The 26,703-nt window shown below is 34.9% G+C and overlaps 1 protein-coding gene across 4 annotated transcripts in view; it reads left to right on the top strand.

Moving 5' to 3' along the window:
* The window catches only part of Spart (spartin), a 61,223-nt gene that overhangs the window by 13,434 nt on the left and 21,086 nt on the right, over positions 1-26,703 (top strand). Inside the window, exons 1-4 of one of the 4 annotated variants that reach the window (XM_046454218.2) lie at positions 9,576-9,787; positions 15,986-16,794; positions 20,076-20,273; positions 23,351-23,500. In XM_046454218.2, coding sequence (XP_046310174.1) covers positions 15,988-16,794; positions 20,076-20,273; positions 23,351-23,500 — 1,155 coding nt within the window. In that variant the 5' untranslated portion in view covers positions 9,576-9,787; positions 15,986-15,987. Of the gene's footprint in view, positions 1-9,575; positions 9,788-9,881; positions 10,038-10,417; positions 10,492-15,985; positions 16,795-20,075; positions 20,274-23,350; positions 23,501-26,703 lie in introns of those variants that run through there. The other 3 variants (XM_046454219.2, XM_058582540.1, XM_058582539.1) reach the window with 3 other exon arrangements.

Raw genomic sequence — 26,703 nt, 5'->3', positions numbered from 1 at the left:
TGGTTTATTGGAAATATGTCTTCTTTGACTTTGACCTCTTTCTCTTTACCTCCATTTTCTATCCTTAGCTCCAGTTACTCCTTTAGTTATTATTTAAAGAAGACTGAAACAGAAAATTATTTTATTATGAACAAAGAGGATGTAAAAAAATAAATCCACATTGACTAGAACTGGCAGTAAAGGGGACACCCACCCCCCCCCCCACACACACACACCCACACCCACACACACCCACACACACACAGTGAAGGAGTGAGTCAGGGCCTTCCCAGACCACACTCAGGCTGGGTGATTCAATAGGAGGATTCCCAGGACTTAGAAAAACTATTATACTCACAGTCACAGTTTATTAAACAAAAGAATACAAATTAACATTAGCAGCAGGAAATGGTGTGGGGGGCAAAGTACACAGAATCCAAATGCAAATCCAAGGAATCCTTTCCCAAAGTGATTAGCTTTTCTAGACAAGATGTGTGAAGGGTTGCTAACCAGGGAAGGCCAACTAACTGGGCCTTAATGTTCAGGGATTTTACTGGGAGTCAGTCATGTAGGCCTACATTGCCTGTTATGATTGACTGAGCAACTCAGACTCTAGAACCTGAGAGCAAAACAGGTGTCCTCCATAGATTACCTTTTAACATAAATTATCTGATAAAATTGGTACTGCATGGCCCAAGGCCTCAGGCATAAGGCACACAAAGCTCTCTTATCAGAGAGACTATTCCAAGGGTCAGAGCTCATTTCCCAGGAGCTGGCCAATGGCCAATCCTGGAGACAGGCTTCTCATGAGCTGAGCAGGGTCTGAGCAGTTTAGGTCTATTCAGTTGTTAACCTTGACCTGCACAGAAAGATTATTGTTTTAAGGCAGTCATGGGCACGGTCAGAATCTTATAATAAAGAAAAAAACCTTCTTTATGCTTCTTTTGCTATACTTTTCTACCTTCAAAGGACATCAGATAGATGTCTTTGGTCAACTAATTGGCAGATTAAAACATGACACAGTTCAGTTTTTCTTTTAATGGCATGATTCAAAAGGGAAGAATAGACTGTAGTCAACCAGCGCTTCAACCTGCTGAAACTATGTAACCCAGATATCATCTAAACTCATTCCACTTCATAACATCTAGATAAAATCTGTGAGAAAGAAAAACAGTACCCTGTGACATCTGAGAGCAGGCCTCATACTATTGACCAGGTTTTGGCATTGCCGGGGGCTGGCCTGTTATTTAAAGCTAGGCTTTGGGGTTATCCTACTGAACATAACAGCTGAATAGAACGTGCACATCAGACAAAGCTCCTCTGTGACTATGAAGGATTAAGACAAAAACACAACCACTCTAAAATGGTGTCTGAACAGGGAGCATAAATGTTGTACCATGTACAAATACAGCCAAACATTCCCCTATCCTGGCTAATATGAATGACTTCTTACTGACAGTTTTAGTGTTTTAGTCCTCTCTCCTTATAGATGAGATTTATTAAGAGCCTCAATTGTATAATTATCTCTACTTCCTGACAGCACCCAATTTAGAGCAAAGTCCTTCTTCCATAAACCCACTCCCAAAATCAATTAACACAGGCCCAAGTCCCATAAGTCCTTCCCAACAACTTCTTAATGAAATGTCTCATAGCTCCACTGCTGTGTGTTTTACCTTGCTTCAATGACTAATAAACATGAGTTTTTCAAACTTCAGGTATGTTTTTGGGTCTTTGATCAGAGGGCATTGCATTTGCTTTGAGCCTGGATTCTACACCTCTAGTAAAAAATTCAATACCCTCTTTAAAATATCCAAAAGTTCCCAACAGACTTATAGCCTCAAGGGTACCTCTGGGTTCTGATCATTTGCTTTTCCTAATTTTGTTCAGTTCATAGATTCTTTCAACATCATTCTTTGTCTTGCTCTGTATATATTTGTCTTCTTCTGTACTATGTTAACAAAATGGATGTTGAAGCCTCTTTTCTATATTTAGAGCTAAAACAAAACAAAACAAAATAGAAACAACTTTTTTTTGGCAAACTGGAAATTTAGGCTTCTTATATCATGATAGCATGAACAACCTCAAATATGACATTCAAAACTCTGTCCTTCTGAGTCCTTTGTCAATCCACCATATTGTTTAGCTTCTCTCTCCTCACTTTTTACTGCTCCTCATTCCCTACTCCACCAGTGCAGATCTCTGCTCATTTCTAATGTAGTGACAATATTACAAAATGCGCTATTCTTTCATTCATTTGTCTCCTGTCAGAGCCTTGGAGACTCATCTTAATTCTAGATGGCTTACCATCTAAAGCCATTCCTAAAGCCATGTAATTACCATGAGAAGAATTTGATGTCTGGTGTTAAATTCCATCCCACCATCCTAATGTAAATAGAAAATAAGATAGTTTACTGAATAATCCATTAGCTTCTTTAAAACATAAAAAGTACAATCAGACTAGAGCAAAACCAAATCCAGATTAGTAAGAAATATCACCCGAATTGCTTCCAACACTTTAACCAAGAGATTTTTTAAAAAGTGGGTGTACTTGCTGAAGACTGAATACTTTATGTGGAAATAGAAAACCTTCAAAGCCTGCTTATGTATCTTCAATTCTGTATTAAAAGATTCTCTTTTATACTAAGGATTCAGTTTTTAAAAATGCTGCGTTTGTCTATCAGCCACTGTATTTGGTCTGCAAGGGAGAAATTATGCTGTTCTAAGAATATCACGTCATTGATCTTTTGTCAAATTCATGCTTGTCATATAACAAGGAATTTAAAGGAAGAGAAAATGCAATGATCTCATAGATTGATGACCTAACCTCATGTTGGACTCTTGAAACATTATTATCACATTAGCCCTCATAATAATGTGCTCACTAGGAGTTTTATTTCACTGAGTCTCTCTCGATTTCAACATGATCTCGGAGCAATTAGGTGACAGCACCATGATAACCTAGATCATCAGTTCATGAGATGGATGCCCTGACACCTAGCTCAATTCATGGCTAAAGTAATTTGGACATTTCTCATATTAATGTCATGTAACATTAAATGTCATTTAATGGTTTTTCTATATCTGGTCGACAATACCATATAATAAATGAAGAGAATATATATATATATATATATATATATATATATATATTTAGCATGTGGATAAAAGTAACCAGATAATCTGAAAATGAATATAGTACAATTTATGATAAATTTTTTAAATAAAAGTCATCAAACTAAATTGCAGGCTTCTATAAAACCATTTTTTTACAAACTTTTTTTTGCATAATCATTCATGAGTTGTACTCACAATGGATGTTACAACTTACATACCTAAATAGTCATATATCACTCCTAAAGCCCACTAATACGTAGACTTTTCTTCTAAGCATACTTATGTAATCAAAATAATGCCATGTATTATTGTTTTTGTGGGTGGCACTGTGAGACAGTTAAAATTGTATTTATATTTACTCTTTTCTATACTGTGAAGTAAATTTGTAATTAAGGAAAAAATAACTTCATCAATTTATGGAAGACAAAGTTAGACGGAAAAAATTACTCAGATCTAACAAAACCACTCTTTGCTGATCATTAAAGAATTTTAGCAAAGAGAGAATATCAAATATCATTATGACCGAGCACGGTGGTGCATGGGTGTAATTCCAGCAACTCAGGAAGCTGAGGCAGGAGGATTGAAAGTTCAAAGCCAGCCTCAGCAGCTTACCAAGACACTGTCTCCAAATAAAAATGAAAAACAGTTGAGGATGTAGCTCAGTGGTAGATTACCCCTGGGTTCAATCTCTAGTACAAAAAAAAATTATATCTATATATCTTATGAACATTTGAGAGCCAACTTTAGAAGAGTTATTTCAGTTAATTCATATAACCCTAAGAAATTGGTCCAGTTATCACAGCTTTGTCTTATAAATGAGAAAACAGGTTCATAGTGATATTAAGTATTTGCTATAGTGAGATGAGGTAAATTTGAACTCAGGTACTAGGATTCCAAAGTCAGGGGTGCTCAGCTATAGATACATGATTCATACAATATTTTTATCTGGATTATGAATACTGCTGAAGGTATACAGAAATTTTACAAGAATACAGAAGGTTTAAGATAATCAATACCTACATCCTTAAAGTTTTTCGGGGTACTTCCTAGCATGTCTTTTTCTACGTCTTTCACATTAAAATTTCTCTCTCTTTTCCCAAGAAATGCACACTTCTACCTTCCTAAATCATACTTTAGTGCATTATCCAGGAAAAACCTCAAGAGTGTCAAATAAAAGAACAACTCAAAATTCTATTTGGTGGAAGCCTCTTCCAAACCACCATAAACCAAGCTTAGAACTTTTGTCTTTCCCCATCTAGACACTATGTTTCAGGTAAGACCTTAGAAAAGAGGAATATTTTGTTAGGACATTACTAAATCAGAAATATTGTGGCATGCAGGGAGTATATGAATAATGATAATTTTTGTTTGAAAACTTCACATACCTCTTTAAATTCTTCATTATTATTAAAGAATGCTTATTTATTTGTGTTTGAAACAGGGTCTTGCTATGTTGCCCAGGCTAGCCTAGAATTTCTGTGCTAAAATGATCTTTTTGCCTCTGTCTCCCAAGTATCTGGGACTTCAGACACATAATACCATTTTTGGCACAAAGACATTACTTTTTAGAAGAGACTGACAAGAACAAAAGTTAAGTATTCACCAGCTGGTCCATAACCAATTATTCTTAGCCTGGAATGCTCAAGTAGAAATGATCAAGTCAAAGCTCCTTCAAACATGCTAACTGGAACAAAATATATACAGATGGAAAGATAATGGAAAGTCCTTGTCTTTGAAATGCTTTTAGCTGGGTACACTTGGGTTGTCCAGATGGCTTAAAGCACAAAGACTTGGTATTTACAGAGAAACATATAATGGCCCAGTAGAAAAATGTCAGTGTCAGCTGTAAGCTTACATAAGTATAAAATGGAGAGAGGTCATGAATGAAATAGCTGTGCTTGTGTAAGGGCTAGCTGGCATACCTCATCTAGAAACCTCATTGCTAGGTCATAGGTCAGAGTGTGTTCTTAGGAGGTAGAGGGGAGATGGGTTGGCAGTTTCAGACATCTTATTTCCTTGTGACTGAGTAAAAGTGCTGATTCTTGTTGGCCTGATTAAAAAATCTGAGACTTTGTTTTTATCTCAGTAAGATGTATTAAATGTTAAAAATTATTTTCAAATATAAGCTATTATTTTCTGCTAATCTCAAGCACTGTTTCAGCATAAGCAGATCCAAGTTGTATGGTGGATACACTCCACACAGTTATTTGGTATTTAGGAAAATCCCTTTGGCAAGCCATCTGGAGTTAAGATGAGCCTCCAAGACATAGAAAATAAAGGACAAATGAAAAGAATACAGAATTAGTTGTTGTTGTTGTTTTATTCTAAAAACACAAAATTAGGGAAAAAGTGAATAAAAAAATTACAAATTTTAAAAAGCTGATATACTACAGACACCACAAAATCCAGAAAAAAAACCATAATTCTTATATTACTTAGGTGATTGAAAAATATCATGATACCTTTTTTTTTTTGACTCTTTGCTATTAAATAAAATTTATGGGAGAACAAGGATTTGAATGAGCGTCTGCCCTAGAGTTTAATCACAGTAACAGCTTTAGTTGGTTGCAGAAGCCCCTGTAGCCAATTAACTAATTAGGCTGCAAACAACTAGTTAAGCTGTAACGAACTGGATGGCCAATTAAGCTGTAGCTAACTAAGTTCACTTCCGTTTTTCTAAAAACGTTGTCAGATCACATTGTTGATTGAATTTTTATGATACTATTCTAGTTGTAGGATGCTTATTCAAAAAGTATTTGCCCAAATTTAGAACATATGTAATACAAATAATAATCATTCAATATAGGATACATCTTTAAAACTGCTTTAGTTATAATTTACATATTATAAATTTCACTCATTTTTGAATATTCTATTCAATAAATTGTTTTATATTTACTGAGGTAAATATCCATCATTACAATCTAATTTTAGAACATTCTACCCTAAAAGCTTTCTGCCCATTTACAGTCATTTACCATTACCAACTCTAACCCTTAGCAACCACTCAGGTACTTTCTCTTCAAATTTGCCTTCTTAAAAAAACAATCATACAAAAGACTCATACAATATATGTTCTTTCATGTCTGATTTATTTCACTGAGCACAATGATTTTAAGGTTCAGCTATGTTTATCATATATCAATACTTTATTCATTTTTGTGGCTGAACAATATTCAATTGAATGGATACACTGCATTTAAAAAAAAATCCATCCTTCAGTTGATGAATATATGGGCTGTTTTTACTTTTGATCTACATTATTTAATGCTGCTGTGAATATTTGTGTACAAGTATTTGTATTATTATCTGTATTATACATATTCTATTTTCAGAATGGTCAGGGGTCAATATCAATTCCATTCAAATTTTAATTTTTAACAATGTAAGCTAAAAAATTATGTCTACCTAAATAAAGTAAGTAGCAGCAGAAGAGGTTTTATAACAGCATTAATCAATTCTTTGAATCAAGAAAATTGAAGACTTGCTCTCAAAATTCCACCTAAGAATGGAATTGCTAGGTTATATGGTACTTCTATGCACCAACTTTTTTAAAAAAAGAAAAATTGTTTTCTAAAAAATGATTGCATCATTTTACATTCCTAACAGCAATGTATGTGGGTTTCAGTTTCTGAACATTGTTTCCAAACCTGTCACTTTATTATTATTATTATTATAGTCATGTTAATGGGTAAGAAATTATCTTATAATGGTTATAATTTGCTTTTCCCTAAAGACTAATGATGTCATCTTTTTATGGGTTTTTTGGTCATTTATACATCTTCTTTGAAGATTTGGTCATTTATACATCTTCTTCCTCATTTTCAATTGTTACTTTTTTAATTTATTGACTTGTAAATGTTGTTAATATATACAAGTCAAAAATAGTGATTTGCAGGTATTTTCTCATAAACTGTGTGTTTTCCTTTTCCTGATAGTATATTTTTCAAGAGCAAAAGTGTAATTTGATGAAGTCCAATTAAACTTTTTTTTCTTTTATCACTTAGGCTTTGGAGGTCATATCTAAGAAATCATGGCCTAACATGTTCATGAAGTTAATTTCATAATCTGGGAAGTTATATTTTCTTCTAAGAGTTTTATCATTTCAGTTCTTACATTTAGGTCTATGATCTTTTTTTGATATATGGCATGAGATATGCGTGCAAATTCACCTGTTTACTGAAATATCTGATTGTCCCATTTGTTTTTTTTTTCTCTTACACTTCTTTTTTTTTATTGGTTGTTCAAAACATTACAAAGCTCTTGACATATCATATTTCATACATTAGATTCAAGTGAGTTATGAACTCCCATTTTTACCCCAAATACAGATTGCAGAATCACATCGGTTACACATCCACATTTTTACATAATGCCATATTAGTAACTGTTGTATTCTGCTACCTTTCCTATCCTCTACTATCCCCCCTTGATTGTCCCATTTGTTTAAAAAATTTTTCCCATTGGATTTTCTTGTCACCTTTGTTAAAACTTAGTTGGCTATAAATGCAAGGACATATTTGGGGGATATTAATTCTAATATAATGATCAATTGTATTCCATATGTCTTTACTCACACTAGCACCACACTGACTTTATTACTGCAGTTTTATAGTCAGTTTTGAAACTGGAAAGTGTACGGCCTCCCATTTGTTTTTAAGACTGTCTTGGCTATTCTAGGTCATTGGCATTTCCATGATTTTATGAATTTTAGAATCAGTTGACCAATTTCTGCCTAAGTCTTCTGGGATTTTTACAGGGATTATGTTGAATCTGTGTATCTATTTAAGGAGTATAACCATCTCAATATTAAATCTTTCAATTCAAGATCATGGAGTATCTTTTCAATTAAATTCTTTCAGTCAGGGCTGGGATTGTGGCTCAGCGGTTGAGCGCTCCCCTAGCTCCTCTAGGATTCAATCCTCAGCACCACATAAAAAAATTAAGACATTGTGTTGAGTCCATCTATACCTAAATATTTTTAAAAAATTCTTTCAGTCATATTGTATAGTATTCAGTGCACAGATAAGATTACTTATTTTGCTAAAATTATTTCAAAGTACCTTATTCTTCCTGAAGTATTGAGAGTGGAATTCTTTTTTTTTTTGCACCAGGGATTGAAACCAGTGGCACTTAACCACTAAGCCACATTTAAATTTTTGAGTCACAGTCTTTTAAATTTTTGAGACACAGTTTCGCTAAGTTGCTGAGACTGGCTTTGAACTTGTTATCTTCTTGCCTCAGCCTCCAAAGCCACTTGTATTATAGGTGTGTGCCACCCTGCCCAGCTTGTGAATAGAATTCTTAATTTCATTTTCAAATGTTCATTGCCAGTGTATATAAATATTATTAATTTACGTATGTTTAACTTGCAACATTGATGAACTCATTTATTACTTCTAGTACTTTTGTAGTAAATTCTTTGGGTTTTCCATATATAATGTCTTCACATATAGAAACTTCCATTTTAAGCACTAATCTTTATGGACAAAGGAAATTTTAAAAATTAGAATTAGACTTATTTTTATGCAGAGAAGTATAGTAGATGATCAATGAAAGATTTCCAAGAATAAAGAAATATTATGTTAAGATAAAATTTCACAGAGTGGAATGAAGTGGGAGTTCAAGGTATGAAGTAAAATTTTCTCCTAATAAAGAAAATTGTGTGCATGCAGTATTAAAACTTGATGATATGATTTTAAATTGATATTTTAGAACCCATCAACTACATTTAAAAGTTATGTGACTTTTATTTTAAAATGTCAACCTTTTCAACTAATTGAGATTACACATTTTGATGGTCAATCTAAAATTGTGGCAGAAGGTACACAGCTACAGTTTGTTTTGGGAGTTTCTGTAGGGGTTGGTTATTAAAGAAAAATCAATTCAAATCTTTGTGTTGATACACACCACCCTATCAGGGTTTGCTGTTTTAAGATAGCTGTTACCTTTCTGAGATTTGAGGGAACTACCAAATGACTCCCAATTTTGAAAGTAACAGATCCTCCTCCCACATCATCCAATAGCCCCTATCGTTAACTAATTTTGATTGAGGGAAGCAATAACTCATCTGGAACAAGCCACTGCTTTAATACAAGTTATATAATTATATTTAAACATTTAAGGAACTACAAATAGACTTTTTAAAGTCAAGCTTATTCAAATCTGCCATCTACAGCTTTTTACTAACTTTAAGAACTTTTGAAGAGAAGTAAAGCATGTTTACTTAGACTTCTCCCTTTTAGCATTCTATAAGCCCAGTGGTATTGCCTTGTCATCAGAAATCTTATGTTTTCTACGACATTCGTACAAATGTTCTAACCTATTGAGACCCTTAGGCGGCAGACCATTCTCTGGGTCCTGTAGTTATGAGGGCTGGGCTCCAGACCTGCTGATCAGCCTTTGTTCCCAGATGCACAGCGCCTGCGGCTCCCTCCAGCGGCCACAAGCGGTCACGATCCACGGCTCTTTTCCTAGAGTCTCCAGCTGTCTCCCTTTCGTGGGGCTAGTAGAGATTGCGCAGGCGCAGGGGCGGCCGACGTGGCCGCGGAGACCCTGGTCAGGGGGTCGTGTTGAGTGGCTGACTCACGAGGTTCTCCTGGATTTCCTACCCTCGCTCCCTCCTCTCGCTAAGGTTTTACGGTGGTTCCTGGGTTCAAAGCCGACTGACGTCCTCCCCAGCACCGTTTAGAAGGTCAGAGAGCACAGAACCTACTCTGGGCGGGCTGGTGACGAGTGCGTGGGAAAGACGCCCGCGTGGGCGTCACGTGGCGGCGAGGAGGCGGTGCGTGACGTGGCGCGCGCGGCCTGGAACGCTTTGTGAGCCGCCGACGCGCGCGGGCACTCGCAGCCTCTGGACTGTGGCTTGCGGAGCCCCGGGTTGCCGCGGCCAGGCGGGGAGCTCTCTGGGCGGCGCCGTAGCGCCCGAGATCTGGAAGGCACAGGTGGGGTGGCGGCGAGCGAGTCGCCCCCGCGCGGACCCCACGCTGCCTGGCTGGCGGCCTGGCGCCTCGGGTCGGGTGGGCTCGGCCTGGCGGGCAGGTGTGGGAGGGCGGGAAGCGGGGCCTAGGAGGCCGGCCCGGTGTCCAGGTCTCAACGAACTTTCGTCACAGGGTGCCATTTCTGGGGAGAGCAGTTCGAGAAGTTCTTAGTGAATCCCCATCCCCTGTTTAAGGAACCGTCGGCCTCCCTTCCTGCGCGTCTTACTGTCGGGATGGAGCGCACCCTCCTCCCCCCCCCCCCGCCCCCCGGCCACTCCCAGATCGCGGTCTTCCCGGGTTATCAGTTGGCTGTCTGTGCAGCCCCACCTCCGCTCTTCACCGCGACTTTCCCTCCCTCAGCATTCTCGGCCTCCCGAGGGTCGGAAGCGTGTCTTTTGCTCAGACTCCACAACCAACAGTAATTATATTGGGGATGCAGAACACGGGGTTTTACTCTTTCGAATACTTTGGTTGATGTTTGCTAGGGACTGAGCGCCGCGGAGAATCTCTGACCCAGTTCTGTGTCTGGAAAGTTTGTCTCGGAATGCGCGCTGTAATGACAAGGCATTATTGCGTTACTGTAGGGTTGGCCCGTTGCCCACTCCCTTTTCCACTCCGGTGGATTGCTGTAGTAGTCTTTTGAGGATCCTCGAGGTTTGCTAATTTGTTATTGCTTCAACTATTTAAGAGTTTAACATTTTTTGAGGTTGACAAAAGAAAAATAACGGCAATATATAAGAATATTCTCCCCCCCCCCCCGCCAAAGAATGAATATTTCAGTTTCTGATTCCCTCCCTTTTGTGTTCACTTAATTTGGTGGTTTCATATGACCCCTTTGAAACAGGAAGCCTTTATACTATGTGGCGCTTATTGAAACAATTTGCCCAGCAATCCAGAATAGGATAAGATGGGGTAGGATGTTACAGAGGGAATTGCATACAGATAATACAAAAAACCACTCTCATTTCATTTCTCCACCCCCTCTGCCCACATCAATAGGAATGAGTGATTTTTTTTAAGATCTGTTGCGCAGAATGGTGAATATAGCTAATTGAGTATTGTACATTTCAATATCAGATAAAGCCTCAAATGTTTTCATTTCAAAAAATATCAAATATTTGAGGTGATTGATAAATTAGATTTAATCATTCCATATTAAAAACCCAAATATACCATCACTTCATACCCCATAAACACATACAACTGATTTGTCAATATATAATTTAAATAATAAAAAGTAAATTTTAAAGAAAAAAACCCTGTTTCTTTTTAAAAGGGCCAGATTGGCTGGCAGGCAGGCAGACATTAGACTAACTTCTGCTAGCTCTAGGGAGATTAAATGCTGTATTAAAAACTATTTGGCGATTTTGCTTGTTAAACATAATTGTTTACTACCTTCATTATTTATGGGATTGAATTAAGTTGCCAAGTATTTTGGTTCAGAGTTTTACCTCTGCAAGCGCGAGGGGTTTTTAAAGCATATACATATAGTTATATGTGAAATTAAATGCCTTTTTTACTTCTTTTATTAGAAGATTTAAATAATACAACAAGTTTATCATAGTATTTGGTAATAGATTTTGATTTGTCATATGTCTATTATACTGTGAAGGTACTCTAATACTTTAGGTTGACATTTCAAAGACTTTTCCAACACTGAAAATTAAAGCATGTGAAATCAGTTTTTACCTTTTCAAGATACTCAATAACTACTTAGGAATATGATAGGCCCCTGCTTTCTTGATATTCTCTTATCTTTCTTGCACCTTAAGGGAGGTAGAATGTAGAATGTTTTCCTGTGTTTTTGGAAGGAAGAGGGGGTTTGGGTCTGTGTAAAGGGAAGACATTTTGATGACACAGCAGTAAGTGTAATTCCAGGGAAAGGGGATTATCAGGGTTCTTTTGTTTTTTAGGAGGGTGGGTACTGGGGTTTGAACTCAGGGGTCCTTACCCACTGAGTCACATCCCCAGCCTTTTAGATATTTTAAATTTAGAAATAGGTTCTCACTAGGGCCTCGGTAAGTTTTAGCCCTATTGTTCTATACCACAAGCACATAAACTTTCTATCTATCCATATTCCATCTTTCAAACTGGTTCTTCCATAATTTTGCTAACATCAAGATTCATCAAGATTCACATTATTATGAATTATTATCTTGAATTATTCACATTCTCGTTATTATGACACTAATCAAAACTGGAATGTAATATCCAATGGTTAGTTTTTGTTTCTAGTTTAGTCATCTTGTTTTCCCCGCAGTTAATAATTGTCTTGATAATTATTTCCTTAATTATCCATGTATTTGTCACAAAGTAAACTTTGAATCCTCTTACAATTAATTCTATTATTCTCAGAAATTAAAAGTATATTAAGTCTTCTGTCAATTTTAGTTTCTTGAAGAAATCTTTTCTGGAGTTATTTCTACCCTAATCTGAATAGGTTGCATCTTGAGAATTTTCCATCATGAGTCTTTGTTGGGATACCTTTCTCCAAACATGAAATCCCAGAAACAGGATCTAGTAGCTGGGCAGTCATTTGGCTGGGCTTGGAAGTATTTTTACTAAGAATTATGAATAAATTTTACCATTTTATTTTAAATTATACTTGTTGCCTTGAGGAAGTTCCTTAATACTCTTATTTTTCCTTTTTTAAGCCTTTTAAGAGGGTCCCTTTGAGCCCAGTTTTCTGAAATTTCATTGTATGTTCCTTGATGTGAATCTTTTTTCATCCATATGGGTCTTTTTAAATCTGGAAATTTATGTTTTCCAGTTATGGTAAATTCTGTGAATTATTTATACTACTCTTTCATCCCTTATTTTTTTGGCTATTCTTTTTTTCTGAAAGTTTTAGTTTTCAGATGTTGAACTTTCTGGATTTTCTTACCTATTTTTTCTTTCTTTTTTAAATCGCTTTGCTCTGCTTCCTGGACATTTTTTCATGATTTTATAACCTTTTTTTATTTGTTTAGTACTGGGGAGAGAACCCAGAGTTGCTCTGCCACTGAGCTATATCTCCAGCTCCTTTTATTTTTTGAGACAGGCTCTTACTAAATTGTCTAGGCTGGCCTTGAACTCATGATCTTCCTCAGCCTCCAAAGTAGCTTGAATTAGGGTGCCACCACTCCCAGCCTATAATCTTTATTTTTTTATTCCTCTACTGATTTTTTCTTTCTAGCTATATTTTTATTTAATTTCCAAACACTCCCTCTTTTGGAGGCATTTTCATCTTATTTTTATTTTATGGATTCAGTATTTCTGCGTGTTGTTATAAATGATAGGGTTTAATTTTTTCCCTGCATGTCGTTCTTTTCATCCAAATGCATCATTTTCATTTTTATGTTTAATGTTAGAAGTTTTCCTCACGTTTTGTGATACTTGACTTGCATGTGTGTGTATATACACACACAGAGAGACACACAGACTTATTCAGGGGAGATATTTTCTAAGACCCTACATGGATGCTTGTTGTCATGGATGATACTGAACCCTATATATACATTATTTTTTCTATACATATATGTCTGTGATAAAGTTAACTTAAAACTTAGGCATAATAAGAAATTAACAAATGATAATAAAATAGCAGAATTATAGTATATCTTGATAAAAGTTATATGAATGTGGTCTTTCTTAAAATACAGTGCAGTTTATTCACCCTTTTGTTGATGTGAGATGGTACATTGTGTGATGAGATGAATGACATAGGCATTTAATGTGGTATTATTAGGCTACTATTTAAGTTCTGATGTATTGATAGACTCTAGATGTATCCTCTGCTTTGGGTGATCCTGGACCATCGAATCATGACTATGTTGATTATTGGATGTCAGGAGTTGATGACATCCATGTTTAGGGTCCTTGGTAGTCCAGGTAGTCTTTTACTGAGACTGTTCAGAAGAACATGTAATTAGAAATTTTTGTATGGCCTTCCATGTTTTATGCCATGGTGCTTCCTTTGCACTTGTAGGACTTCTTCAAGAAGAAAGTGGTTTCACCAGGTGCAGTGGCCCATGTCTGTGATCCCAGTGGCTCAGGAGGCTGAGACAGGAGGATTGAGAGTTCAAAGCCAGCCTCAGCAAAAGTGAGGTGCTAATTAACTCAGTGAGACCCTGTCTTTAAATAAAATACAAAGTAGGGCTGGGGATGTGGCTCAGTAGTTGAGTGCCCCTGAGTTCAATCCCTGGTAACCCTCCCCGTCAAAAAATAAATAAATAAATCAAACAAACAAAAAAACAGAGTGGTTTCATTGCAGTTGAAGAATTGTGTTGGATGGTATCCCATTTTCCTTAATTGACTTCTTCAACACTTTGTAGCGGCAATTTCTCATCAGCACATGCAGTTTGGCCCAAAGCTAATGTTGAATCTGTGTAACTACTCCTTATTTGCATTAAGTGATTTTTGATATATTTTTTTTTAGGGAATCCCTTGCTATAGCAAGACTTACTAAGTCTTTCTATAGACTCAGTGCTTTCTATTGCAACACACTGCCAATTAGTCAGAACACATTGTGTTCATGTCTTCCACCCATAAATTTAATGATTTTTCTGTCTTAACTCAGCACTTATTGCACATTGTAGCTGTAACTTTTGAATTTAGAGGTATGACAGTCATACTGGCATGAATATCTTTTTCCTTCTTTATAATTGCGTAGATAGAAGCAACACAACTGCTTTGTGCTTTGGGGCCATTATTAAGTAAAATAAGAGTTACTTGAATACAAGCACTATAGTACTGAGGTTGATCTGATAACCAAGATGGCTACTAAATAATGGGCAAGTACATGGATATGCTGGCCAGGGAGATTATTCACATTCTTGGTGGGTTGGAGTGAGATTTTGTAACACTACTCAAAACAGTGCACAGTTTAAAACTTATGAATTCTTTCTGGAGTTTTCCATTTAATATTTTCAGAACATGGTTAACCTTATGTAACTTAAACCATGGAAAATGAATCTGCGGATTAGGGAGAACTGTACATATTTTTGGTGCACACACATATACGCGTGCACACACACACACACACACACACACACCCCTACCTGCAAATGGAATTGCTGGGTCATAGAGTAAATGAATGTTCAGCTTTAATAAAAATTGCCCATTTTCCAAAGTGGTGTGCCATTTTTTCCAGCAGCAAAGTTTCTTTCTTTTTTTTTGTGGTGCTGGAGTTTGAACCCAGGGCCTTGTGCATGCGAGCACTCTACCAGCTGGGCTATATTCCCAGCTCTTCATTTATGTTTTTCTAACAGTTTTTAAATTTTTGCCATCTGAAGATCACTGTGGATTTTAGTTTTATTTTCCTGAGAAATAATGTGTTGAACACCTTTTCACGTGGCTTTTGAGTCTTTGTGTGTGTGTGTGTGTGTGTGTGTGTGAGAAATGCCTGTTAATGTCTTTTTCTCATTATGAAAAATAGGCATGCTATTTTAATAATCTTTAAAGTCAGTAAGGTTTGGGGAGGGAATAATGCTAACTATACATAATTGAAATTTTTCTCATTTGTCCTTTATAACGTATGATTCAACTCATTTTTTATTAGCTAGAGATAATCTGGATTTATATTAACAATGAATTTCAGAATGAGATTCTTTTGTTCCAATGCTAAATTTTGACATAGAGAACTATTTCATTTATTGTAAGAAACAGGAACAAAAAATTACTTAATAGACGTATTTTGATGTATTCTATTCTGTTTTTTAATTAATAAGATATTTGGACCCAAGAGCCTTTATCTGCTCATCAGCTATATATTGAATGCTTTTTCTGTGTCAAAACTAAGAGTAAGCTTAGGGGATGCCATAGTGAACAAGACAGAGAAAACTGTCCTCTTTAAATATATTCAGGTAGATGAGGTGGATACTAGAGAAGTAAACAGTTAAGCAAGATAATTACGAATGTTTTCTATTTTGCAGTTATGGAGCAAGAGCCACAAGATGGAGAACCTGCTGAAATCAAGATCATCAAGGAAGCATATAAAAAAGCCTTTTTATTTGTTAATAAAGGACTGAATACAGATGAATTAGGTCAGAAGGAAGAAGCAAAGAACTACTATAAACAAGGAATAGGACACCTGCTCAGGGGAATCAGCATTGTATCAACTGAAGCTGAACACACAGGCCCTGAGTGGGAATCTGCTAGACAAATGCAACAGAAAATGAAAGAAACACTACAGAATGTACGCACGAGGTTAGAAATTCTAGAGAAGGGCCTTGCTACTTCTCTGCGGAATGACCTTCAGGAGGTACCTAAGTTATATCCAGAATTTCCACCTAAAGACATATGTGAAAAGTCACCAGAGCCTCAGTCCTTTAATTTACCTCCTCAGCATGCTGAAGTAGATGGAAACACTTCAGCCTTAAGTGCAGGGTTGGTGGCTACATCTTCTTTGTCCTTGCCATCTCCAGGCTGTCCATCAGAAGCTCCTCCTGCTTATTCCCCTCAGGCTGCAGAGGGTCACTACACTGTGTCCTATGGAACAGATTCTGGGGAGTTTTCGTCAGTGGGAGAAGACTTCTATAGGAATCATTCTCAGCCACCTCCTCTTGAGACCTTAGGGCTAGATGCAGACGAGTTGATTTTGATACCAAATGGAGTACAGATTTTTTTTGTAAATCCTGCAGGGGAGGTTAGTGCACCTTCATATCCTGGGTACCTTCGAATTGTGAGATTCTTGGATAATTCTCTTGATACAGTTCTAAACCGTCCTCCTGGGTTTCTTCAGGTAAGTCAAAGGAAAACATAAAACATAATTTCAAATATATTTAGACATCTGCATATCATATATATAAAATGACATCTTTGCATCATTTTTGACAACATTTATAATGTGTCTAGGATTGTAAGACAAGTGAAAAAATATTTAAGTTCTACTTCTTAAATGTATTTATGAGCTTTGAACATCTACATTTCTGTTTGATTTTCTTTTCCTTTCTTTTTTTCTTTTTTTAAGATAATGAGGTCTTGTTTTGGTATTTGTGATGATAGGACCTAAGGAACATCAGAGTGTTTATTCTTAAGTTTTTAATTCTTTACCCGGAGTTACCTAGTAACTTTAATTTCAAGTTATGTAATATATACAAGTTATGTATGTAATTCATGTGGCTGTGTAATTGTAAATATCCACAAATGTTATCAGACCCAGCTGAGCGTCTGAACTGGGCTAGAATCAGCACTGTCTAGAGTAGTAGTTCTCAACTAGGAGCAATTTTGTCCCTCCAGGAAACTTTTGAGTACATCTGCAGACGTTTTCAGTTATTGCAGCTAGAGAGTGGTTGCTGCCAGCATCGTGGTTAAGGATAGGGATGTTGCCAAACATCTACACAGGACGGCTACTGTAAGCATTAAAAAAAAAAAAAAAAAAACAGATCCAGCCCAAAATCTAACATAAAGTTAGAAACTACAGATGAATTTACCAGAATGTAGTTGGTCCAAGTGCAAAGACTGCCACTAAATAATAGTTAATGTTTGAGGCATTATTGTGGATTTAGTGAGGTATTCTGAATGTGATAGTTCAATACAGTCTGCTTTTAAAAGGTTGCATGTAGAAACAAGGGAGATAGACTCTTGAAATAAGAACTTGTTATACATTGAGTATAACAAAGGAGTTTGCATCAATGAGAAATCACTATTTAAGCAAAGTATTTTCATCCAAAGTTCAGATTATGTGGCTTAGTTATAGCACTATTTTTTTCTAATGTATACTAAGTTCTTTTTTAAAGATATGTAGCTTTTACATGGAGTTAACTTGAATGTTGTTTAAAGAACCTAGAAGTTATTAAGAAATTAATATTTTTTAATTCAGGAGAAATTAGTTGCCAAAATATAATGATGAAGAGTTAATTGCTAGAATTTTTTAGAATTCTCCCCACCCCCAAAATCTCTTGACTGGTTTTCCACCATTGAGACTAAATCTCATCTGGATTGAATTATCTTCACTTAGAAAACTGGTATGTTATAACTGATGTTATTGAAAGTTGCCCCAACCCCTTAAGGGTTTTTCTTAGAAAGAATTGGGGATATCCAGTTCAAATAGTCAAGGTGACAATGAATTTTAAAGAAATTGTAGTAAAGTACATAAAGATTTTCACAAACTTTGGTCATTTTACAATAATCTACAATTTTTTTGTCAAAATTATAATCCTATTACTTTGTTAATATTTTTATTTTCACTTGTTAATTTCATCAAACCAGTAACAACTGAAATTAAGGAAAGGATGTTTTTTTCTTGGTACATATTAAAATACATAACTACTCAGATATGAAGAGTTTGTGAATTACCCAACATCATTTTGGAAGACTGTACTTGTTTTGTAGCTGACTGAAGTTTGACTTTTATAAAAGTGACTTTGGGGATGAATAGAAAAGAATATGTAAAAGAAAAAGAATTTTAAAGTGCTTATTAGGCACTTCTAGGAGTCACTTGAGTATTCTAGTTCTTGCATGTTTTTATTTTGTTGGTTAGAGATGATGGTAGTATATCAGAGTTTTCCATCTTTCATATGAAATTTCTCATGCTCTTTGACTTACATTCATTACACATTGTTTTAATAAATTGGCTTTCCAATTTTCTTTATGATAATAGTGTTCTGGAAGTTGTGCACAATAAAATTTTGGTTACTGAAAGAATGTTAACATATTAGAAATGAATGCATTTGGAAATTCTGATTTAAAATTAATCTTGTGAATTTAGATAGCCATGATTTGAATTTAAGTCAAAGTGTATTGATAAACTGCCCTCCCCAGATGGTATTGCAGGAGCACTTTGTGTTATTTTGTCTTAATTTCATAATACATAGTGAGTACACAAACATATCTTAATCTCTTCTAGCTCTGTCATGGTAGGTTCTCTTGGGGTTTAAAAAAAAAGAAAAAATATTTTACATTATGAGTGCTGGGTTGTTTTTAATTAAAACAGTTCTTTTCTTTTCTGATTCAGACTGCATGATCTCAAATCCTACCTTCACTTTTTAATTGTTGACCCTTAGCAAATTAGTTAACCTGTTTGTGCTTCAGTGTCAATGTGCAAAAAAATTATAATACTAACTGCTTTGAAATAAAAATTAAGTGCCTATCAGTTGATGAATTGATAACATATAGTATATATGCACAATGTAATACTATTCACTGCAAAAAAGAATGAAACCCTGTCATTTGTGTCAGTATTGATGGAACCTAGAGGTCATTAAGTGAAGTGAAATAAGCCAAGCACAGAAAGACAGGAACCAGGATTTCCCTGATGTGGAATCTAAAAATGTTGATCTCATGGAAGTTGAATGGTGGTTACCAGAGGGCTGCAAATGAGGGTGAGGTTGGGAGAGGGATGAGGTAGGATTGATCAATGGGTACCAAATTATAGTTAGGAGCAAGAAATTCTGGTATGCTATTGCATTGTAGGGTAACTACAGATAATAATATAATGTACATTGCTAAAAGCTAGAAGAAAGGATTTTGAAAGTTTTGAGCATAAAGAATGATAAATGTTTGAGGAAATAAATGTTTAACCTGATTTGAACATTGTGCAGGGTATATGTGTATTGAGATATTATATGGTACCCTGTTAATATGTACAGTTTTTATATTTTCATGTTATCATTAAATACCAATTTCATAGGATTGTTTTAAATTAGTAAATAACATGTGTAGTACTGGAAAACAATTTGAGTTTGTACATTTCCACAAAGGGATGTCTAATTTGAATAATTAATTCACTTTGATTCTTACATTTAAAGCTAGAAGCATATTGGTAGCACTGGACTATTTAAAGCCATCAGTTTTAAAACCATTATTAGGGGAGCAATAGCATTTTTAAAGTTTTCTTGCAGGAACATCAGATTAGCAAATGATTAATTTTCATTAGGTATTTATTGATGTTGATGGTTCTATAAAATCTTTTAAAATGTGTTTTAGACTTTAAAATGTTTCTTTTATAACAATTTTATTATGACATAGATGAAAATGTATTCCATTTATTGATATATATTTTTTTTTACCTAATTCTTTCAGGTTTGTGACTGGTTGTACCCTCTGGTTCCTGATAGATCCCCAGTTCTGAAATGTACTGTAGGTGCCTATATGTTTCCTGATACAATGTTACAAGCAGCAGGTTGCTTTGTGGGAGTTGTCTTGTCTTCTGAGTTACCAGAAGATGATAGAGAACTCTTTGAGGATCTGTTAAGACAAATGTCTGATCTTCGGCTCCAGGTAATTTGTATTATAGTCATTAGGGTAAAAAAATCTATTTTAACATAAGCACTTCTGCTTTTAAAGAAATTATTACAACATCTGATGTGATAAGAGTTAGAAGATAAGAATATATATTTTTCTCTGTGTTCATAATTTCATGCTGGGAATTTGCTGTAAATAGTGGATAAGATTGTGGAATTCACATTTTTCCACTTAATATTTCTTTAACTCAGCTCTCACTGAGCTTATATGGACTTTAATGTCCTCTTTCCATAAAATGGAGATGTTAAGTGCAATCAATCCCAGATAACTGTCAACATTCATAATAAAAAATATTTTACCCCTCTTGGCAAACAGTATGTTTTAAACTTCATGGGGCTGTGGTAAACTTTAAAGCATTTATATTAATGGAGCAAGTGGTTATGCTCTGTGAATGTTAGCTATTGTTTCCTTTGCTATGTTATTGCTTGGTTGGAAAAATGGACTAATTGGTACCAAATGAAATTAAGATAATTTTAGCCTTAGCTGATAAGTTGTTGGACATAAGACATCTGATTGGTGTTTTAGAAATAGGTATCAATTGAGTAAATTGTCTTTGTTCTCATGGTAAGTGAAGGCCAAATAAAAAGAAAAGAACATGTGATTTAAAATATGATCATCCTGTGAAGTTTCCTTATTTAATCTGTTTCTTCTGCCCACATACTTACCTTTCATTGGAAGGTTGAAATAGATTCATCTGAGGTTTTTCCAATGTTTTTGCTCATCTACTGTTTACCAAGAGGGGAAAAATATTTTTTTATTATGAATGTTGACAGTTATCCGGGATTGATTGATTGCATTTAACAGCCTGGCAGCATAATTTTTTGTTCTTCCCTTTGGTCAGCAGACATTTGTAATCCATTATTTAACCTGTTTTTTTATTAAATGGTGAGATGAGAAGTGAGCAGGACAAATAGAAAGATATATATGTGTGTGTTTGTGTGCATATATGTGTGTATATGTATACGTGTGTGTATGTACATATATATATATGTGTGTATGTACATATTTAACACCTATTCTCAGGTACCTGAGAATGACCTGGTGATCAAGGGCAGTACTTAAGAATAACCAATAGTTTCTTAATACATGTTAGCAAACACATGATCACTTGTATAGAAATGTGTAGCCTTGGTGTGTTCATGCGGAAGAATTTACAAACTCAGGAAAATGATCTGTACTTATATTACTGTGCTTTTGAAAAGAAATTAAATAGACTTTATGTTATAGCATATGTAATTTTCTCTAATTTTAGTTTTTGGTTGTATATTATTTTTACTTTGCTATATTGTTCCAGAACCTCAACTGTAAACAAAAGGTAATAGCCATAATTTTTATTTGTTTTGACTTTAAAGCATTCATTCAGCAAGGTGTATGCTGATAGAATACCTGTTATATTAAATGCAGAAAATAAAAAAGTCAGCTTTTAACAATGAAGAGAGGACATGAGTTTTGTTAATTGCCTTTAAACTCAATTTTAGTCTTGTATATATTTCCTAAAATTTATTATTGGCTACCTAATTAAATATAATTATCATATCTGATTTAAAGATAACATACTAAAATCTGTTACCATTATGCTTTGTTTTTTGAAATTTATTATAGATTATATGTGTAAACAACATTAGGGATTTGAGGTTTGATGATGAGGTAAAAAAGTTTAGGGAAGAGAAAAATAGTTGTTTATAGACTGTCAAACACTGATTTTTGCATAATTGTATCATGAGAGTATGATCTAATGCATCTGGAGGAAAGTCATCTTTTTAACAAATGGTGTTAGTAAAACTGGTTATCCATATGTAGAAGAATGAGACTAGATTCTTATCTTTCACCCTATACAAAAGTCAACTCAAAATGGATCAAAGACCTAGGAATTAAAAGAGAAACTATGCAACTCCTAGAAGAAAATGTAGGGTCAACAATCCAACATATAGGCACAGACAACAGCTTTCCCAGTAGGATCCATCAAGCTCAGGAAATAATAATCGGAAATTATTAATTGGGATTGCATCAAATTAAAAAAACTTCTTTACAGCAATCTAGCAGGAATGTAAAGAGAAAAGCTACTGAATGAGAGAAAATCTTTGCTAGCTCTTATTCTGACAGAGGAGTAAAATCCGAAATATATAAAGAACTCAAAAAACATGGAAAAAAATTAGTAAATAGGCAAATGGACAAAATAGACACTTCTCAAAAGAAATACTAATGGCTAATAAATAAATATGAAAATATCTTCAGCTTCCTTAGCAGTTAGGGAAATTAAAATCAAAACTTCACTGAGATTCATCTCCAATTAGAATGGCAGCCCTCAGGAATACAAACAATAATTGATGCTAGAGAGGATATCAAGAAAATGGAACACATTTACACATTTGGTGGGATTATAAATTAGTATAACCTCTTTGGAAATAAGTATGCAGGTTCCTCAAAAGACCAATAATGGAACCACCATATGACCCAGCTATACCACTCCTTGGTATAGCTTTATCCTAAAGAATTAAAGTAAGCGAACCATAGTGGTTCATGAATTGCCATGAGCAGCACAATTCACAACAGTCAAACCATAGAACCAGCCTAGATGTCTGTCAGTGGGTGAATAGATAAAGAAAATGTTATGTACATACATAGTGGAGTTTTATTCAGTCATAAAGAATGACATTTTGTCACTTGCAGGAAAATGAATGGAACTTGAGAACATTATGTTAAGCTAAATAATCCAAACTCAGAAAGTCGAGAGTTGTCTGTTTCTTCTTGTATGTGGAAGCCAGAGAGGAAAAGGAAAAGAAAGGTGGAGGGGAAATCTCATGAAAAAAGTGGAGGAAGGGACCAGAGGATTGGAGGAGTGGAGAGAAAGGGGAAATACTGGGGAATGATATTGGCTAAATTATGTTGTTATATTGTGTGCGTGTCTGAATATGTAACAGTGAGTCCCATCATTGTGTATGATTATAATGTACCAATAAAAAAATATGGGAAATAAAGATCAATGATAGAGAAAAGAACCAAAAACAAAAGTTAAGTCTGATTTGAGCTAAGGTTAGTCCTTTATGACCTAGGCCAACTGGCAAACGGCAGAAGGGGAAAATGAATTCCAAATCCCTGGAAGAGCAAGATGCCCCTCTGACCAATTGAAGGAAGAAGCTTCTGCCACTTCATTAGACCAAGGCAACAAGGATATGCGTCATAGAGGAAAACGTGGAAAAAAGGTAAATGAAAGAGCAAAAGAGAGTGTGTATGTTCTTTTCTGATGGTACCTTTCTCCAGTTTCATGAGTTTCACATTTACTGAAACACATTCACTTATGCAGATTTCATTAGCAAAGACACTTAAAATCAGCTTTAATATTTCTCTTACCAAGTATTTGTTCCTTAAACTATCTTAAAAGGTATTCTGTGTTTGGGAATAGTTTTTCTCCAATACTTGAAAGATTTGAATAATTAATCATTAATGATGTGCTTGCTTTTTGTTTTAGATTGTTCTCTACTTTCCTGTATTTACCAAGAACTTAGGGCTGGGTATGCTACTCTTTCTTGCACTCTACCATTTTTATCAGTTCCTTATTTTTCATGGATGGGCAAACAAAGCTGAGATTTGGTTTCTTAAAAGTATATTTAGTAGTTTCTTCTCTAATTGTTCAGGTTCTGATTATTAAATATACTCTGAATGGCATATTTGGATTAGAATTCAGTAAATTACTGAGTATTAGAATAGTGGGCATATGTATTGGAAAAAGTATAAACTTCTTATCTCAAGGAGTTATATAGTTGAAAGCACAGATAAGCAAAGAAATAATTTTTATCTAATGCGATCATTACAAGATTCAGCCTAATCTTATAGGTAAGTGTGGATAGATGGGATGGGTGGTATGGGAACCTCATCCTAGAGGACATCATGACCAAGGGGACTCTTGAATGATAAAGAAAAGTTGACCATACAGTATGGTAGCACACTGAAAGAGATTCCAGGCAGGAATAGTAATATAAGTAAATCAATGAAGAAAACAGTATTGTATGTTTATGTATTGCAGGCAGTTCACTGTTGTTCGTTGCTGTATTGTTCATGGTCATTGCTTGTTAATTTTCTTTGGAATTAATGAATATCACATGAATAGTCCACATTTACTCAGAAAGTGTCACTATGACTAATGTTGAACATCTTAGACCACCATTTCCCCTGCCACTATAATCACTCTGGGAGTCTAAAATGATTCCAAGACATTTATTTTAATTTTAAAGATTTTTTTAAAATAAGCTAATCCCAAGAAACCAAATCAAAGGGTATAAAAGGATATATAGTGAATAGTAAGTTGGCCTCTCATTCCTGTCCACCAGTCACCTATCTCCACTCTTCACATTGTTAGTAGCTTATTTTCCTTCCAGATTATATTTTATGCATAGTCAAACAAATATACACACAGATATTATTTTAACATAAATTTTGGCATTGCTTCTTCCTTGTATATTTAACAGTATATTTGGAAATTGTTCCATATCATTAGATGTTCATTTTTTGTAATATTTCTGTGTTAGAAAAATCAAATGATATTAAAAAGGAATATACAGTTAAACAGCTTTACTTTTACTTCATCTTTTCCCTGTCCACACCATTTCCCCTGCCACTATAATCACTTTTATTTTTATCTTATATATCTTTCCGGAGTTTCTTGAGGCAGACAAAACCAAGTACAAATGGTTAATCCATACCCTACCCCACCCCCACCCCCTTTTTTTTACTTTTACAAACTAGAATAGATTTTCCTGTGAGGGGATTTTTGTTTTTGTTTTTTCCTTTGGAGGTAAACTTGAGATATTGTTCCATTTCAGTAAATAGAAAACTTCCTTAATCCTTATATTCATTCTGTGAATATATTATAGATTCTTTAATGAATCTCTTGTTGAGAAGTGCTTTGCATGATTCTGATATTTTGCTATTACAAATAAGGCTTCAATGAATAACTTTCTAAATCTGTTTATTCATTAGTGTGTAAGTAATTGGATAAATTCTTAGAAGTTGGAAAATTGAGTCAAAAGATAAACGCATTTGTAATTTTTGTAGATTTTTATAAAATGCCCTCCTAGGATTGTACTACAGTACAGCAGTCACACACACATCACACATTGGTGGTTTTGATTACTTGTGATCAACCGGACTGAAAGTATTATGGAAAATTCCAGAAGTAATATGTTTAAATTAGGCACCATTCTGAGTAGCTTGATGAAATCTTATGTCTGTCTTGCTCCATGCTTTCAGAGACATGAATTATCTTTTTGGCAAGTGTGTCTGAACTGTATATGCTATCTCTCCTTTAGTTAGTTTGTAGCCATCTTATTTATCAGATGGACTGTTGCAGGATTGCAGTGGTTGGATTCAAATAATTTTTATTTTACCTAATAATTCCCCCAACACATAAGAGCAAAGGTGGGTGCCAAGGAGAAGCTATAAAGTACTTCCTTCAGGTAAAAAGGAGGGGGGAAAAAGTCAAATACAAAGTTTCTAAGATCTATGGTAAGAATAAATTTTCTGTGATATTATGAAAAGAACAAAAATTTATGCTAGTTTTGCTGTCACAAAATATATTTCTAACTGCACCTAATTAATAGGTTAAACTTTACCATAGGTATATATGTATAGAAAAAAATAGTATTTGTAGGATTCAGTGCTATCTGTGTGGTTTCAGGCATCCACTGGGTGTTTTGAAACATGTCTTCCAAAAATAAGGAGGGAATAGTGTACCTATTTCCTTATAGCCTGGTCAACAGACTGGTAGGTGGTCAGTCTTTCTGTATTTGGTAGTCTGATAGATGAGAAATGATATAATAGAATATCTTAATTCAATTTTGAATGTTATTGAGCATCTGTGCTTAAAAGGGCCTTCAGTTTTGTTTTCTGTGTATTGTTATTCAAGTACTTCATTTTTATTATTGGTTTGTTAATCTTTTCTCAGTTTTCAGGAGTTCTTTATATATTAGGGATATTGACCCATAGTTGAAGATAGAAATTGCAAATATTTTACCCAGTTTGTCTTCAGATTTTATTTACAAGTGGTTTTTCTCCTCCATGTAGAATTTGTTTTTTGGTTGTTTTCAATTTTATTTTTTCAAGTTGTTTTGTAATACTGTGAGGTCTATGTTAACATGTTCCTCGTTTCTCATTTCTTACAGTGAGTTAATTTGGCTTTGAGATTTGAGGGTTGGCCCTAGCTATTGTAGCAATGGGCTGTTATATTAGCAAAGCACATTAATTTCTATGCTCCCCATTTCCATTTAAATGGAAGGTCAGGTCATTCTATGTTTATATATTTTTACTTGTTTAAATTAAGACTTTTATTTGATCCCTACCAAAACCAGTTTATTCAGAAAGTTCTTTCCTTATCAATTGAATCACTTATCAGAAAGCTTTTACTCTAAAG

The sequence above is a fragment of the Marmota monax genome, unplaced genomic scaffold (genome assembly GCF_021218885.2).
Source record: "Marmota monax isolate L192 unplaced genomic scaffold, Marmota_monax_Labrador192_F-V1.1 WCK01_AAM20220418_F8-fsc00011, whole genome shotgun sequence".
Classification (NCBI taxonomy): domain Eukaryota; kingdom Metazoa; phylum Chordata; class Mammalia; order Rodentia; family Sciuridae; genus Marmota; species Marmota monax.
Note: the sequence above shows the minus strand (reverse complement) of the source record. Positions and strands in the feature narration are given on the sequence as shown.